Raw genomic sequence first — 17,106 nt, 5'->3', positions numbered from 1 at the left:
ACACCACAGGCAAGTCGGCCATTTTCAATCTTCAGCAAGTGCTTTCTCACTTGAACCCAAAAAATTTGATTTTTCCCTGGTTGGTTTCCGTGCAAAGTGGCTGATGAAGAGCAAAGATAACCCAGATTTATCTGCCACTACCTGGTGATCGTGCCCTGCTCCAGTTTCTGTTTAATGAATTACCAATTTAAGGAGTAAATGGGCTTTTAATGTTGCCAGGAAATAAAATGTATCTGATGGTTTAAATGCTAATTTTGAAGTTGTTCATTTGCAAGTACAGACTGATTACTCAGTTATTGCAGTGCTTAACATACTGCTACAATGAAAGGTGCCTCTGCCACTTTCTCACATCTAATTGTTTGGTAAAATGGTGACACCAGCCTCTGTGACTTGTGTATGAAAGCCCCAAAATTCCTGACTTATGATTCATTCACAGCAATGTTTTTATTTAATAGTATTCACTACTTTTATTTTCCTTATCCGTCTCTACTTTTGCACCAACAGATCTTGTTGATACTAATGACAGTCTATTTCCCTCTCTACTGTTGCTGTTGCACAGACTTCTTCTGTTTTAGTTTTCAGATATATTTCTTTATCTCTATATGAAATAAAAGACGATTGTATGAAATTGAAATGAGTGTTTCAGTCTTTGTTGCATTGCAGTTGTGCAGTGGTGCACATGAGGTGTTACTATAAGGACAGGCTTTACTTTGAGACTTAAAGTTGACCATAATTATCATGAAAGACTTTAAAAGAGTCTGTACTGAGAAATACTCTGTCTATTATCATGATAAACAAAAAAAACAGTATGGCACCATTAACAAGGGTCTGTCTGGACACACAGTTACAGTGACTACTTTAAACTAGTAGTTTAACCTAATGTTGCAGTGAGTCAAGTAGTTAAATTACATTATTGCCACTTTTTGTAAAGTTAACCACTGAAACTACAAACAATCATAGGTCATAAAAGGAAAGAAATGTTTATTTATTTATTTGTTTTTTATTTATTATTTTTCCTCTTCTGTAATTGAGCCCCCTTTGACCCAACCCATTAACCTTTTCTTTCATGTGCATGGCTGGGCAATGCATCTTTCAGATATATTAGGTGTCAATTAGTAATAAGTATTGATTATTGCTATTTATTATCAAATTGTCAAAGAATTTGCTGCTATTTCAGAAGTTAGTAGCTAACTGAGTAATACTGGTGCAATACCTCCACCTGACTAAACCTAAGCTGACATTTCTTGCACTTTTCCATGATTAGTGGGGTATTTTATATATGTTTTGGATTATGGCCTCTTTATGTATGAACAAGTGGGCACTGTTTGCAATAAACTAAAATGGGTTTTATTTTTTGCAGGCTTGTGACTTTTTTGTATCATATTTAGTTTGAACTACCTCTAAGTACCTTTAGAGACTTCTCCCCAGGTTAGCATTGCTGTTATTCAACGTCCTGGTCTCAATGGTAAATGGACATGCATTTCTATAGTGTTTTTTCAGTCTACTGACTCTCAAAGTGCTTTACACTTGTCACATTCACCCATACATTCATACACTGATGGCCATGACCATGCAAGGTGCTGACTTACTCAATGGTACTTTGACATGCAGCAGGGGGGCCGGGAATCGACCCAGCAACCTTCTGATTACTGGACGACCCACTCTACCTCCTGAGCCACAGTATAATAGCACTACTCTACTGTTGTTTCCAGGTCCTTCTGCACTATTTGAATACAGTATCAGCAGTAGTTAATCAGTACCTTTCACCCTCATCTTATATCTGGGTGACATGCATTTGTTTATTTTATTCTTTAATATGTTTGCTGTATTTGCCCTCTTATTTTCTGAATGTGTTCAGTTACCTAAGTTGGCCGCCAGGTGGCGCAGTAAGTACAGCCTGTGACAGTTAGCTCCTGGCTCAGTCAGTCAGATTGAAAGAAAAGTTATGGCTTCAGTGTTGGCATAGCTGCAATGGGCTCAATTAACTCTGATTAGAGGAATAAAACAATTGGCTCACAGCTTTCTATATCACAGCAGGGACATAACCCCAGAATTTACTTCACACTGGACCTGTGTAGAGCCCATTAAATGTCAGTTATCGTTCGTTTAGCCAGAAGCTTAGATTAGCAATTGTTTAAAAACGAGATTTGAGGTAATTCTCGACAGTGAGTCATTCTGGACCCCAGTTAGTAAACCTTTATTTAGATTACCTTTAATTACACACCCACCATTGTAGAGCTCTAGATTAAACATAGACTCATCTACAGTGAGTTTAGTTTAAACACACGTCAGCCCTGAGAGTTATGAGAAAGTCACGTCTGAAAATAGACTATGTTTATAGCTCGATGTAATTGCCCCTAACGTGAAGGATTTCCATACGGCTGACGAGCCTGTAACTCTCACACACCTCGTGCCCGCGCAGGTGTGGCTCTCAGGCTCGTGCCCGACACCGCTCCCCCTCCCCCAGCTACAAACTACAAACCCTGGCGGCGCGCTCCCGTCAACTAATTCATTGTATCAGATTGAGACGGGAGGAAGCAGCAGCGAGCGACTCGACTGGTCGGCGAAGCAACTCTGCTCCGGGAAACACTGAAAAAAACCAACCGCTCGCCACATAAACTGCAGGTAAACTACTTTCTGGAACACCAGGGCGCTGTGAAGTGCCACTTCTTTCGTGTTGCGCAGTTTAAAAGCGGATAGGGTTATTTTAAAAGTTGTCCGGAGCTTTGAGAGGCCGTGGTGTCAAAGCTAAAAAGCTAGCGAGGTTAGCTAACGGTAGCTAAGTTAGCTTTCCCCCTAACCGACCTCAATTTCAACGCCGCTTCCGCAGTTGCCACTCAGTTGTGCTGAGGGGAAAACTGCTGTATTCTCAGTGTATGAACTCCGAAAACCGAGACAGCTCGGTCAGACTGTAACGTAGGCTGTCGGTAAACTGTGAAAACTTAAGTAATGCTTAGAAACGGAACCGTAAAAACTGGCCTGGATTGGCAGGAGCCAAACAATGAGGCTTTTTTTCCTGACCAGGCGGCTTCCTAACGGCTCACTTCTTGAATGGCTGTTCCTGGTATTTTAATGTAGATTGTTAATTTTTTTTTGCTAACCTGCTCAAAACTGTTGATTTCAAATAAACCACTGGGGCACTTTATTTCAACACTAAGCCTGTATTTTCTGGGGTTTTGAACATGTCAGTGACAATAGAGTAAAATTACACCGCTCCTACTTGAAGGGGATTTCAAGTTTCACGCTTTGCTAATGTGAGGTTTTGTCATGTACATTGTGAAGATAAGTCGCATGTATAAAATGTGTGGGTCTCTCTTGGTGTTTCGTTTGGATCGGGGCCACCCACCCATTCTCCCACTGCGGACACACTAGCCATCTGTTGCCTCTGTGATGACGCCATCTTTCTGGTGACCCACCCAGCAGCTAGCTGGTTTAAAAACAATGTTTGACTAAACACTGGGAGCTCTCACAGGCAAGACACACAACTTTTCTGTGCGTTGGCTACGGTGGCTAGTAGACCACACAAAGTACTAGTTAAAAGAGAAAACGCAACATAAGTGTAAAATATTTTGACACCCAGGACTGGATGAATCATGGATCCGTCATCATATTGTGATTGATGGTGGTGTGACAATGTTCTACATGTATGTTAGTCTTTTCATACAACATTAAATCAAAGGTAGAAATGTGCGATATAGTTTTAGGGATAAGTAGAAGTAATGCACTGTATTGTGGTTTTCATTTCACCCTGGCAGTCCTTTTTAAAAATGTGTAAGGAAGGGAAATACATTTTGACAGATGGTGAGGCAGGTTTTATTCCTGGGTTTACACACAGTCACCCTTGAAGCTGTTTACCAAAATTGTACCCTCTCCTCCACTGCAATGTAATCAGAGTACAGTGACTGGCTGATATCAATTTTAATTAATTGACCAGTTGATCAGTTTGGCCTAAAAGTCTCCTAATAGACATGGGCATCTTCATGACACATATGTCTGTCGCTTTGATGACAAAGGGAATTTAAAGACTGAAGACTAGATCTACATCTGGCTGGTGGTAATTACCTAGTAAGCATATTGAGTGCATTGTCTAGCCATGTAGTGTTGTTTTTTCTCAAGGGGTACGTGCGCAATAGGTGTTTTTTTTTTATTTCTTAAATTTTTTAATTGTGAAACGGAGCATGTTCTAATCCATGATAATGTAAATTAATTGCATCCCTGCATTACTTCCAAACAGGTCATTTTAAAATTGAATCTGCAGTTTGTGTTGTCAGTGTTTTCTGTGCAACAGTTGCTCATCCTAGTCTTAATGGTCCACTTATTTAAGCTATTTAAGTTATTTAAAATTAGATTAGAAGGATTGGAGTCTTAAAACGGAAGTATGCATTATGAAATGATGTGCTCGTTAACAAGCTTGTGTTTATTGAGGCATTAGATCTAGCATTGATGATTACACAGATGGTTTAAGGTCTGAAGACTGCTTTAATATGACCAGTTTTTTAGAAACCAAGATCCCCGACATGCTCTTGAGCACACACGTGTTGTAGCTTTCATCTTCAACATGTGTGTTAGACCGTTGTTGCATTAAGCCAATAGCCCTATTAGTGTCCACATATCACCAACCAGTCTCAAGGGAGACTGTTCATGGTGTGTTTTTCATAATGCGTGTGCTGCACACACTGGTAAAAAGAATAATCTGTTCTCTTCCCAATAATGGACTAAATTAAATTTCACCACCCACTGAAATGCATGTCAGGTGTCAGAGGAGAAACACTTGCCAAGTTTCTGTCGGAAACTGAAATATTCATCAGCCGGCAGTCAGTCAGCCATCATTAAGCTGGGGCTAATTTTCCACGCTGAAGACTGCGTGGGGTATTTCCTGGCTTAAACACACACTGGCTTTTAGATGTAACTGTTGCTTGTGTGGGGTTTTCTAAAGGACAGGCTGATGAATCATAGAGCACACAGTAACCACTTTAATAATGCGTTTAAAGCTGTGTCATACTAGGAAATGATGCAGAACGAACAGTTTCAATTAACACGTTATTGGTCTGCAAAAACACTTAACAATAGTTTTGTGTTTGATGCAAAGTGGTTGTGGTGACACGTGAGTGAGTTTGATCGGCTGGCCAGCTGTCAAAAGTATTGGCAGCTTACAGGATACTTAACCATCCCCAAAGTGGAGGCTAGATTGAAAGACAAGAACAAGATCAAACAGTGTCTTTGTTTTTAAAAAATGTGTCGTTTAGTCAGGAGAGTTAAAGGATCTGCTTTGTCGAATTAGGATCATCCATTATTTCAAAGGGATCACAATAAGTTCTGGCTCTGTGTGGGTGTTGCATGAATTGAACATTCCTGTTGGGAACGTCCGTTGTAGTAAGTGAATCACAGAATTTGACAAAAAGGCTTACCCCTGCTGCCAGCTGTCGTCCTTCTATTTTCGTTGACAGTGTTTATCACAGGAGCGCTCCCTGTTGCTCTCTGCATCAATCCCTCTCTGTTAATTTGATCCTGTTGGGTTTATCCCCGTCTCTCTCCTTATCCGTTGTTTGTCTGTCTCTTAATTTCATGTCATGGTCTGTTGGCTAACATGCAGATGGAGCAGAGATTTGCACATGTTGCACGTTCCTTATTACCTACCTGGATTATAATTGATCGGTGGAGCACGTCAGATTTGCTCAGTTTGTTGTTACTGGGGCCATCAACATAGCTTGCATAGCTAATCCTTTTTTCTTGGCATATGTAGAAAATTTTCAAACTAAAACGTGTTTGAAAATCAGCCATAATGTGGTTATCCTCAGGCTGTAGTTGATGTTGCATCATTTCCATCAATTCACACATGCACAACTTCTAATGCTTGACAACTCTGTTAAATTTTTGTGTTGGATGTTTGCCAAAGTGTCTGGCAAATATGACTAATGCATTAGCAGTAGTCCAAGATGATGATGTGTTTGGTTTGTGGTAATTTCACAGTCTGTTTGTAGGTGCCATCTAGATACAGCTCATGATTTTGCATTACCTCCTGTTCATACATTGTTTAAAAATGTCAGACGCTCTCCCCTCTGATTAACCTGAAGCACACCAATTATCAGGAAATGTACATATTCAGCTCATGCTGGGCAGATATGGGTCTGCCCGATCTGCCCAAAAAAACCTAGTATAATTGTAATGGAGTTATCAGGATTTAAAGAAGGAGTATAGAGTATATGATGTATTCAGTTTTTTTTCATCCCAATGTTGTCACACACAGCTGAGAAAACGTTCTCCCAAAACCAGCCAAAGAAGCAGACATATCAGCTCTCACCTCCCAGCCAGGCCTGTACTCGATTTTAAAGGGTCTTCTGTCCTCATCACATGTCCGCAACTTCACTGTGTTTTTTTATAATACCCTTTTCTGTGGAATGGTATCAATGAGTGTTTCTGCTTCATACATTACAACACATTTACTGGAAACAAGAGTCAAGTGGCCGTAGTCTGTAGTCTGTTTGCTACTGAAGAGCAATGAATCAGCACAAGTTAATTCTGGCTCAATTTGTTCAGCCCAAAAGTATGTACCTGTTGACCACTTCGTCAGTCATTATTCTACTACCATAGCATTTGCATCAGAGTATGCGCTGGGTTTCCACCATTGTATGTTACTGTGCTCTTTGAAATGAGTTCAGACACAACAGTCTCCACTGCTAATGGAGATTTTCCTGTTGTGTTGCCACTTTTATGCACATTGTGTCCCTTGTGTTGTGTTTTGTTTTGATTATGCCCCTATGAAGTGTTTTCCTGCATCTAATTTGGCAGCAGAAAAGTTCACATACTAACTTGGGATTGTATAGTTTGTGTAAGTTGGTGTCTCATTATCTGCCTCAAGAATCTTATTGGCTGTTAATGAGTTCTAAAGGAACGATTAGTGCCTTTATTAACTTGCTTACAGGCAACGAGACATGATTTGTTGAAAGGAGGGCACATTGTTATTTACCCCGTTTCAGCCGCAGGTCAACTGTTTCTAACATTGACCATACACCCACCTCCAGGCTACAACTGCCCCCATTTTTGTCTTTTTCTTTTTCCTCAAGTCATGGAGGGAATGGTCTAATCTTTTTTGACACGGCTGTCCTACTTAGAGCACTCATCTACCATTTATAGGATGCTTGCAGCACCTCGCAGTGCTTTGGTGCATTTCAGGGTCAGAAAGTAATGAGACTCTGGGCAAAAAAAGGCTGGTAAATTTGAAAGTTGATTTTATTAGGGAACAATAACTGACAAGAACCATTAGAGTACTTAAGCATCTCATTTAGTTGTCATCTTTTAAATATAAATATAAATGCAGCAGTATGCCCAATAGGTAACAGCAAGTGTTTTGTTTGAGAACGTGTTGCCGTGGAAGTATATCCAAATGTGCTGTGGTTGAGAAAAAGGCAGAATTTTCATCAGAAAATGCAGTCAGACGGTGAAGAAAATGCTTTTGTAGCTGAACATGCAGGTTGCATACAAACTGCTGTATGGACAAGAAAATACAAAGGGAAGTAAGACAGACTGTTTGGGGCAACAGACCATCTTCTTATGCAAGACCTAACACAGGATTGAAACACATTTTGGCAAATTCTTGACAGCAACATGCCAATTATTTTATAGTTCAGTAACACATTTCCCCCAAAATAACCACCGTACCCCAGATCTCTGGTCAAAAGGATAAGGGGAATTGAACACTAACCAGGGCTGTGGTAATGCCACGTTACAGCCCCAGAAATGCTGCAGCTCAGCTGGTGGATTCAGAAAGAACAGGAGAAGTGTCAGGGAGTTTGCTCTCCACCACGCCTCCAGCTGACTCACTGTGATGGAGATAGCAGGGTACAGAAATGTGATTGACACTGCACAGTGCTGCACCTTCTCGGATCAAGGAGGAAATGACCCGTCAGGGGTATGATTTATTACTGTCTCTAACTGAGGTCCTGCTGTCTTTGCACAGTTGGTAAGTACACAGTACATGTACTGTGTTAGTGTGAAAGTTACGTCTCTGCGGCACGGCCATTAGGACAAATGAGGTTCGTTTGATGTGTGCTTGGTGAATAAAGTGATTGTGCCTCTGTTTCCACACCCAACAAATAGAACAGCTTGGACACAGTTCCTGTTCATGTATGAAGGGAAATTGCTGTTTTCCGGTTTGACGTTTTGATCCCACTCTTGTTTGTTATATGTGACTGTAATTTCTGGTTAATTTCAATAATTCATACATGGGTCCAATTGAATAGAAAGTCCACAACATTTTCACATAGTTCCTGTATTTGTGACTTCTTGTAGATCGTCATTTCCCAATATGGTGCTTCTCTCAGCCAATGACACAAGACTACATGACACTCATTTGCCCCAACTTCCCCTAACTCAGTTGGTCAAGCTAGTTTTCTCACTCCCACGTTGACACGTCTGCCGTGTCCTTTACTGCCATGAATTACTGGAACCTCGACTACATTTTACTTCCTGGTAGCTCACATCTTGTTGCGCTTTGCAGTAATGACTGCTTTATGTTCACACCTGTATGTTTTGTATGGGCGTGGCAGGAATCTGTAGTGCAGGGACATGTACAAAAACACAGAACCCCATCCCTATAGTACTCTACTCACTTTGTATCCTGATGTTGACAGACTTAACAATCATATGTCACAATAACTAGTCAAATATGATCAGATTTATCTATCGGATGACACAGGTTCCATCTCCCAGACAAGACGGGGCATAATAGAGGATCTTTGCTTGATTTTTTTTCTCAACTCTTAGTTATTTAATAATTTTATAGTCTGGTTTGGAGGTGCTAGTTTATAGTGAGCTAGGTGAACTGTCACTTCCGTCAGTAAGTCTTTAATGTGATATACAGCTAGCTTGCCGGATGTTTGTGTGATTTCAGGTTTCCATTTACAAATATAGTCCTCAGCCTTTTTTGCTCAAAAGTCTCTAAATATGAAGTGATTACTGCCCTTGCCAGGCTACATATGCCTCGAGGTTTGCAGGACTTCCTCATTTCAAGGAAACGGCATTAATCACAAACATGAAGACCATTACATATCTGTCTAGGAAATGTTTTTGTTAGAATCCATTAATCATTTCACAGAGCCCCCTGAGAGGCTGACAACTGCTTTTCCAGTTCTGTGGTTAAATGTGTTAAGAATAGTGTTGCATGGTGCAAGTGCAGTCTGCATCACCACACCACACACCTGCTTTCATGCCAGAAATGTCACACAAATCAACAGTAAGTTTTACTTGTACACATGGTTTGTTGCATATTTTCACCAAATGATCACAAATATCGGTTGCCTTGAATAGTATAATGCTCTGCTGTAAAAGCTGCACTTCTGATTCTACTTTGTCGCTTGCATTTGGCTCCTTGATCCTAAATTCTCCATCCTCCTCTACTACGTCTTCCTGCAGGGATGGCAGCCATCCGTAAGAAGCTGGTGATAGTAGGGGATGGAGCTTGTGGGAAGACCTGTCTTCTGATTGTCTTCAGCAAGGACCAGTTCCCTGAGGTCTACGTCCCCACCGTGTTCGAGAACTACGTCGCTGACATAGAAGTCGACTGCAAACAGGTGAGACAACTGCAGTGATCCTTGGTGTTTCTATCTTTCCTGTTCAATGTCACGTCGGACTGTTGCCTCTGGGTAGATGGAATGATCCAAACCTGAGTGACGTATAAAGCTGTTGCACAATCCAACACTGAATATTTTAAATAAATAAACAAAAATCCACAGAGAAATTGCACCTTTTTCTGACACTGTTGAGTAATGTACTTGGGTTTCCTAGCTGTCACAACACATCTGTGCCACTTTTAGTCTCAGCAATGGTTCTTATGCTGGTATCAGAGCTAATTTTGTTCCCTGGGTGCTTAATCATGCTCAACACTTTAATTCTACCTTCAAGGCTAAGTGAGCAAGTGTTGATAAAACTCTGCTGTTCCATTTTCACATCTTCCCTCACATTGCAGCCATCATCTGTTAAGTCTGGTCTTTTTCTACAGATTTCACTGTCTGAGCTTAGTCATAAATCTTCAGATTGATAGTCAAAATAAGTGTTCTACGGTCTTATTTTAGGTGTGTTTGTCTGTGTTTTATATAAAATACGGCTATGGTTGTCAATATCTTATGTGGATACAGATGCACGCATGGAGGTCAGTGTTTGTGTTTGAGTCAGAAGAAAAAAATGTACTGCAACTATATTCACCTCTGCACTCGTTTACACTTGTATGCGTGCCACTGTGTAAAACTGCAGCACCCACCCAGCCTAACTCATCAGTCATAAACCCTCACAACCTCATTCTGGGTTAATAGGATTCTGGGACATTGAGTCTTTATTGGCTGGTTGGATTTCTGTGCTGCTGAGGAGGACTCGGGCGACTTCTTGTCAAGTGTCACACTTTTCTAAACATCTTGATCTGGTTTCCTTTCCTTATTTAGCTCTGCAGTCTGCTCTGAGACATTTTTGTGCGTCACTGTCACATTTTGTACAATCAGGGCTTTAGTGCCGTGTGCCAGAGTATTTATTAGAGATGAACAAGTTGCTAATTTGACAGTAGAAAGAAGGTCACACATGTCAGTTTCACCAACAGCCAAATCTCTGCAATAAAGGGCTACTGACGCTAAAATAGATTTTTTTTAATGCTATTTTTGAGTCAGTAATACACTTTTTCACCAATGCGCTGACGCGTCTCTATATTTTATTGAATGAGTTTTAAAAATGCTGTCAGGATATTGGCCGGAGCACTAAAATCACACTTAAACAATATTTTCATTTAAACATTATTTTAATGTAAAAGAAAATCCTCTGTCAGAATTATGAATTAGGCTGCCAAAGCCTTTAACATCTTATCAGCATTAGAGATAAATCCACCTCAAGTTTATAAAGTTCAATTCTTTGCTTTATACCTTTTTATACTTCTAATTATTTTGCTATTATGATGCACTTATTTCTCTCTGAGTACTTAGAAAATGAGTCTGTCTATTTTATAGATCCTGTTAATGATGATTTCTGCTGCAGTCCTTGTTTTATTATCTCATTTATTTGCTGGCTTCAGTGAGAAAGTTGTCTTGATCAAAACCGACATGGTCCATTAACTTCTCTCCCTCCCTTTTTTTTTCTTTCTCACTCCCCTTTTCATATTCCTTCGTCCTTCTCCTTGACCTCTCTACCCATGATGCCTCTGTGTGTCAGGTGGAGTTGGCTCTCTGGGATACAGCGGGTCAGGAGGACTATGACAGGCTGAGACCTCTCTCCTATCCAGACACTGACGTCATCCTCATGTGCTTCTCTATAGACAGCCCTGACAGCTTGGGTGAGTACCAACCACACACACACTCTGACACACATGGACAGACAGACACCTACACACACATTCAAGCATGACATAAAATACCATGTTGCTGTGTTTCCTTTGTACTCCCCCATCTTTCCGTTGTCATAAGTTATTTCTGTTGTCTGTAGAGTGTGTGGTCATCCTGTTGTGGCTCTTAACACCACTTGTAGAGAAACTGCTTACATTTACACAAACACCAACGCAGAGACAAATCATTTGTCATGCAGCCATGCTGTAAACCAACATGTCATGGCGTTTCTGTCATAATGATTATGAACAGCACTTCACTGATCATATGGAAATGGCTTTGCATAAAACAAGGCGATAAAAGCTGCAGATAATTAAAGTGCCAGACATGAATTAAACAGGATTAAATGAGAGGAAGTCCCAATTGTAATAAAACAAAGGCTCATTGTACAAGAGCCTGTAAATTGGCTTACATGAGCTTTCTTCAGACTTTTCTGTTTAAAGTGCATTTTTGCTGACAGTTTTTTTTTTTTTTTTTTTTAAATAAACCTGATGCTCAGTGGAGATATGAGGCTCATCTTTCTGTTTTCCCTCATCTTCAGCTTTGCAGTGACTCACATTTTGAATTAAATTGCTCTGTAAATGTTAGTCTAATCAAAATTCTGGCATCCTGTGATTTAACTGTTAACGAATTCCTAGATAAGGTTAATTACTGCAGTACTGCATGGCTTTCATGCAAATGTTCCATTGTCAGTTTCTGAAGGAATACCAGTCTATCATTATAGGCTACTATGAGTTATTCACTTCGTTATTAGCATTTCCTGTTTTTTTTCCTCTTGTGAGTCAAGTGAGATGTATACAGGGGCACAAAAAGATGAACCATTGCAAGGCTGAATGAGCTTCATGCACTACACTTAGCACAGGAAATTATGCAAATACTGTCACCTTTACTTCATTGAGCTGTGGAAAATTAAAATATAGTAAAGATTCACCACCTCTGTAAAAATTGGTCCTGCCTTTATAATCTGAGAAAAATTTAAAAAATAAAAGCTTTCAGGTCAACAATTATTGATCTATTCTTTCCCTCTCTGGTCTTTTTCCTTCACAGAAAACATTCCAGAGAAGTGGACCCCAGAGGTCAAACACTTCTGTCCCAACGTTCCCATCATTCTCGTAGGAAACAAGAAAGACCTGCGCAACGATGAGCACACACGCCGGGAGCTGGCCAAGATGAAGCAGGTACCCTAATTCTTCTTTTGCTTGGCTCAAATTACTATTTAGACTAGATTTCTTTTTTTTATATTAAATGGAGACCCTTCACTATTTAGAGGATTCTGCTGATGAAGTTCTTGTGAGTAAATGAGGGCATGTTGTGACCAGTGACATTTAGACATGTTTATTATGGTGAAGCATTTTAGCAGTGTATTTTATTCATATTAAGCATTTTATGTTTACAATTTCTGGAACAGGCAGATTGGCTGATGTAAAGAGCAGTTAGTAAAATTTATATAGATCACACATTTTCTTGCATTTATAGCATTAGTTAGCCTTATTAGCTAGTTATTCCAGACATGGGAATATTCGGGGTTGAAGTGAATTTGCTCCTTAACCAAATTGTTGGTTTTCTCTTCATCCAATAGGAGCCAGTAAAGTCAGAAGAGGGCCGGGACATGGCTGGCCGGATTGCAGCATTCGGTTACATGGAGTGCTCTGCTAAGACCAAGGACGGCGTACGGGAGGTGTTTGAGATGGCCACCAGGGCGGCACTGCAGGCCCGCCGTGGCAAGAGGAGCAGTAAATGTGTAGTGCTGTAAAATGGCAGACACATTTGGACAGTTTTCACCCGGGGCTACAGTACCCGGGGCTAGGGCTCGGGAGGGACGGAGGGATTACTAGACGGGAGAGGGAGGGAGGGGAAGAAAAGAGTGCAGTAAACGACTACCGCTGTAAAATGGCTGTTTGTTGGACTGAATTTACCCTGGGACTTGGATTTGGGAAGCTTTGATGGAGAGGGGTGGGTGGGTGGATGGATGGATGGGGGAGGAGGAGGGTGCACAGTAAATGACTTCCGCTGTAATCCGATGGGCTCTTCACCTGTGGGTTTACCATCGAGGTGGGAAATTATACCATCCACCAGCCAGACGCTGGCACAGATTGTCTTTTCAACAAGCCACTTACACTGATAAAGATCATTAGGAGATCCTGGTCCTTTCTAAAAATCGAACTAACTGTTAAGACAGATACATTTGCTGGTGAATTATGGGGTGTTCCAGTGACCATGTCCGGTGTGGATAACAGAAGGTTTAGTTTCCTGCCTGGATGACTTGACGGATGGATGGGGGCAAACAGACAGCACAGTAAATGAGTACCACTGTAAACGGCCACCAGTGGACTGTTTATCCCCAGGTGTTCATGCCTGGCATTAGGGCGGGGGTGGTGTGGAGCTGGACAGGTGAAGGGATGGGACGAAGCACAGTGCGTGTGAGTCACCATGATGAGACTGCACACACCAAACCAGGGCAAAACTTGCCAGCTTACTTGTTAAATGCTGTAGCTACCTGGGCAGGTTATTTAAACAGCCCCAAAAGTAGACAAATCACCAGTAAACTGTTTTAATCAAGTTCTACTCAAAATGGGGCTTACGGCAGGTTTGAGGTTGATTAGCTTGCAATTCAGTTCAAGAACAAAAAAAAAGATTTTGGTGGTAAAAATCAAGCGTTTAGAAAAGCTTGTCCTGACGGAGTTGTTGTATCCATGGAGTTTAACAAGTGGTCACGTGCTGTCAGGTGCTCATGGTTGTGTTTTTGTCGTATTATCAGAGCTTGCTTTTCGTCCTTGACTGTGGCTAATCCCGTGCAGTGACAAACACACTGAGCCCAACTCTTTCTGAGATGATCTGATACAGCCACCTCATCATGAATGCCAATATTATTTGGTGATAGACCGCAGCTATTGGACAGTTTGATTTGACAGAAAACTTGCCCTCAGTGCTGGTTTTAAAGTAATTCAAAGTGGCTCACATCGCCACCCATATTCCAGTTGCTGCTTAAATATGAGGTATCTTACCATAGCAGTGTTGTAGAGGGCAGTACAAAGTTTACTTCCAGAGGGCTGGACATTAAAACTCACTCACATGCTGGTGAATCTTTACTGAGGCCGGTTTGTCTACTTTAGGAGGTGATCAGCTTAAGGTTCCTCAACAAACCCTCTCTGGACTGAATCAGTGGAAGTGGCAGGTGATTTGTAGTCCCACTGGATGACAAAGGTAGTGTCCTGCCCTGCATAGTACAACCTGAGCAAACTGTGCCATGGCTCAGCTCCCATCCCTTCCTGTCCCACATAGCTGACTGCTGGTGCTCATCTTCCCCTGGCTTTAGACCAGGACCAAGAACAAGGAGAGGAGAGTATTGTTTACATGCACACCACTGATCTCGTTATTTGGGATGAATGAATACGAATTTTTTTCTTGTGTGTAGGCATGTATAAAGGTCAAATGTAACCAGAACTAGTCAATGTTTGAGGGGGAAAAAAGGTGCCTGGGATACACCGTGTTATCCACATTATACATGTCTGCCTTTATTGGTGAAATGTTGGTACCTGCCTTTAAAAGTTGAAAAGACGAACATGACACCTGTTTTTTATCCAGAAATACTGTGCATGGAAATGCCAGAAATGTCAGGTTGGGCAGCCAGATAGATTTTGGGGGAAAACATGCTACATCACTAACTAGCCGAGTGAGATTTAACTGCGTGCTCTGTGTTGGAAGTGTTTCATTTTGGGGTATTTTTAAAGGTCTTTCCGTTGTATGGGTGGCCAGTCATATTTGGGATTATCAGCCACCAGCCCTCCCTGACTCTTCTGTGTGTTTTACTGCCAGATTCGGGCTCTCTCGACAGTGTTGTACCCTCCTGTTCTTCTTCCTGGCCTACAGGGAGGAGCCTGTTCCAGAAACCTAGTCTTGTGTTGTTGTTTTTATACTTTATTTCCTGCTTTTAAAAAAAAAAGTCAAATATGTTGTCTATCAGTATTTAAAATAGGAGGTGGAAGACTAGGGGACTGCTTATGTGTCGTTGCTTTAGTTCATTCTTCTTATGTGCTTTACCTGAATTTTTCTGATGATTTACAATTGGTTGTAACGACCTGTCAATCATCCCTGCCAAATGCTGTTGTTAGGCAGTCAGGAGAAAGGCTGGCCTCTCGGCTGCCTGTCTAGAGCATCGCTAGGACCACATGTGCTGGCTCTTTTTCTGTTTGTTTGTTTTGAACACAAACTTGGCTGAAAAGACAAAAGGAAGAAACAATTGTAAGTCTCCTTATTATGTACAAATCCTTTTTATTTCTACTTTTTATTGTATTTTTAAATCCTGATTTTTGGATGCTGAAACAGTGATGTAAACAAAGGAACAGGAAAACCAAGCTGTATGCAAAGTCTGTAAATATGAAATGTGGGTTTGTTCATACTAGACTATACACACGCACAGGACTGGAAACTGTATTTGTAAACTAGCTTTGGTTTGTGTAATAAATTACTTTCTATAACAAGCAGCTGCTATTCATTGTGGTCTTGGGGGGACACCAGGGAAGAGCTCTTAAGTTCAATCAATACACATGAAGTATGAATGGAGTGATGTGATTAGTTGGCTTTATTGCTTAACATGATACGCAAATAACTGACATGTTATTATAAAACAGCTGAGAGGAAGGAGAGGGGCATTTGAGAGATTTTAATACTCTAGAAACCCTTCAAAATAGCCATTCCCATTAAGAACAGTTCATAAGAAAAATTTAAGTTGTAGCTCTGACTACAGATGTCGACATGCGAGGTGCTGTTTTTCTTACCTTATTTGGATAAAGTCCCAAACATGCTCTTGACGGTCATCCGGTCACTGGAAGTCTGCTGATATGAACGCCTCCAAATGAGGAATTATCACCGAGTGTGGGGATTCATTCAGCCGACAGCAGGTGTACATAAAGAAGACAGCTGCATAAACTGAAGATTTAGGTTCTCTCAAAATATGGATGTTTACTAGAGTGTCTGCATTTTTATTAGTTTCTTTCCCACATCTTAAAGCGGCACCACCAAAATCCCAGTTTTTCAATCCATTTCCTCCCTAATGTTGTCGGGTTATTTGCCGATCATGAGTCCTGTTGCACACTCCATAGCAATAAATAGAAATAATTGTTAACTAGTGATGCATGTAGTGATGGGTTTTAAATCTTTCTGGTGCAGAGCCACGGATCATTGCAGCAATAAAACCCCACAGCAGCCTCATCTGATCATAAAACCAGGGCCAGCAAACACGATAGCATGACTGACTGTCATCAAAGCCCCCAACATCACTGAGTTTAAGTGCTGTTTTTTAGGTTTTCAGCAGAATATCAGAGCACTACACCAGCAGGCTTTTTTTATGGCCACTGCTACAGTGTGATGAGTGAGTGTGGAGCTGACAGCCAGTTTTCTTTTTTGTTTCTGAGATGTGTTTGAATCTGTTGGTATTGAGCTCTAATGAAAGAACATTGGAGACTCAAAGCTGCACATTAGCACATTAAACAATGGATGAAAAATGAAACGAAAGATGTCTTAGGTAGGGAGAACGGGGTGAAGATGAGCCACTTTGGTTACTTTACTGGAAAAAGATGTGTATTTGTTTCAAATAGTAGTTCCTATATATACCTCAGGTTGTTGTGTACCCATGGAAATTAAATAAAGTTATCTAAGTATGACGGTTTCAGAACAATGAGCAATCAAAATAAAGTAGTCCAGTTGCACAACTTGACCTAAGGTGGGGGTAAATTGAGCCCTCTAGGGG

The 17,106-nt window shown here is 40.9% G+C and overlaps 1 protein-coding gene across 1 annotated transcript; it reads left to right on the top strand.

The window, feature by feature from the left end:
• Positions 1-2,517: 2,517 nt before the first annotated feature.
• On the top strand, positions 2,518-15,838 carry rhoab (ras homolog gene family, member Ab). Its single transcript, XM_073469895.1, has 5 exons — positions 2,518-2,625; positions 9,412-9,569; positions 11,188-11,308; positions 12,405-12,535; positions 12,937-15,838. The coding sequence occupies exons 2-5, from the start codon at positions 9,414-9,416 to the stop codon at positions 13,108-13,110; spliced, it is 582 nt and encodes a 193-aa protein (XP_073325996.1). The 5' UTR covers positions 2,518-2,625; positions 9,412-9,413; the 3' UTR covers positions 13,111-15,838.
• The last annotated feature ends 1,268 nt before the right edge of the window (positions 15,839-17,106 follow it).

Source organism: Pagrus major, chromosome 7 (assembly GCF_040436345.1).
Source record: "Pagrus major chromosome 7, Pma_NU_1.0".
In the NCBI taxonomy this organism is placed as follows: Eukaryota; Metazoa; Chordata; class Actinopteri; order Spariformes; family Sparidae; genus Pagrus; species Pagrus major.
Note: the sequence above shows the minus strand (reverse complement) of the source record. Positions and strands in the feature narration are given on the sequence as shown.

Bases quoted from the DNA above. Each gene is read 5' to 3' on its own strand.
- rhoab (XM_073469895.1), top strand. From the start codon at position 9,414: ATGGCAGCCATCCGTAAGAAGCTGGTGATAGTAGGGGATGGAGCTTGT. The intron at 11,309-12,404 runs GTGAGTACCAAC...TTTCCTTCACAG, and splicing joins AGACAGCCCTGACAGCTTGG to AAAACATTCCAGAGAAGTGG. The intron at 12,536-12,936 runs GTACCCTAATTC...TTCATCCAATAG, and splicing joins AGCTGGCCAAGATGAAGCAG to GAGCCAGTAAAGTCAGAAGA.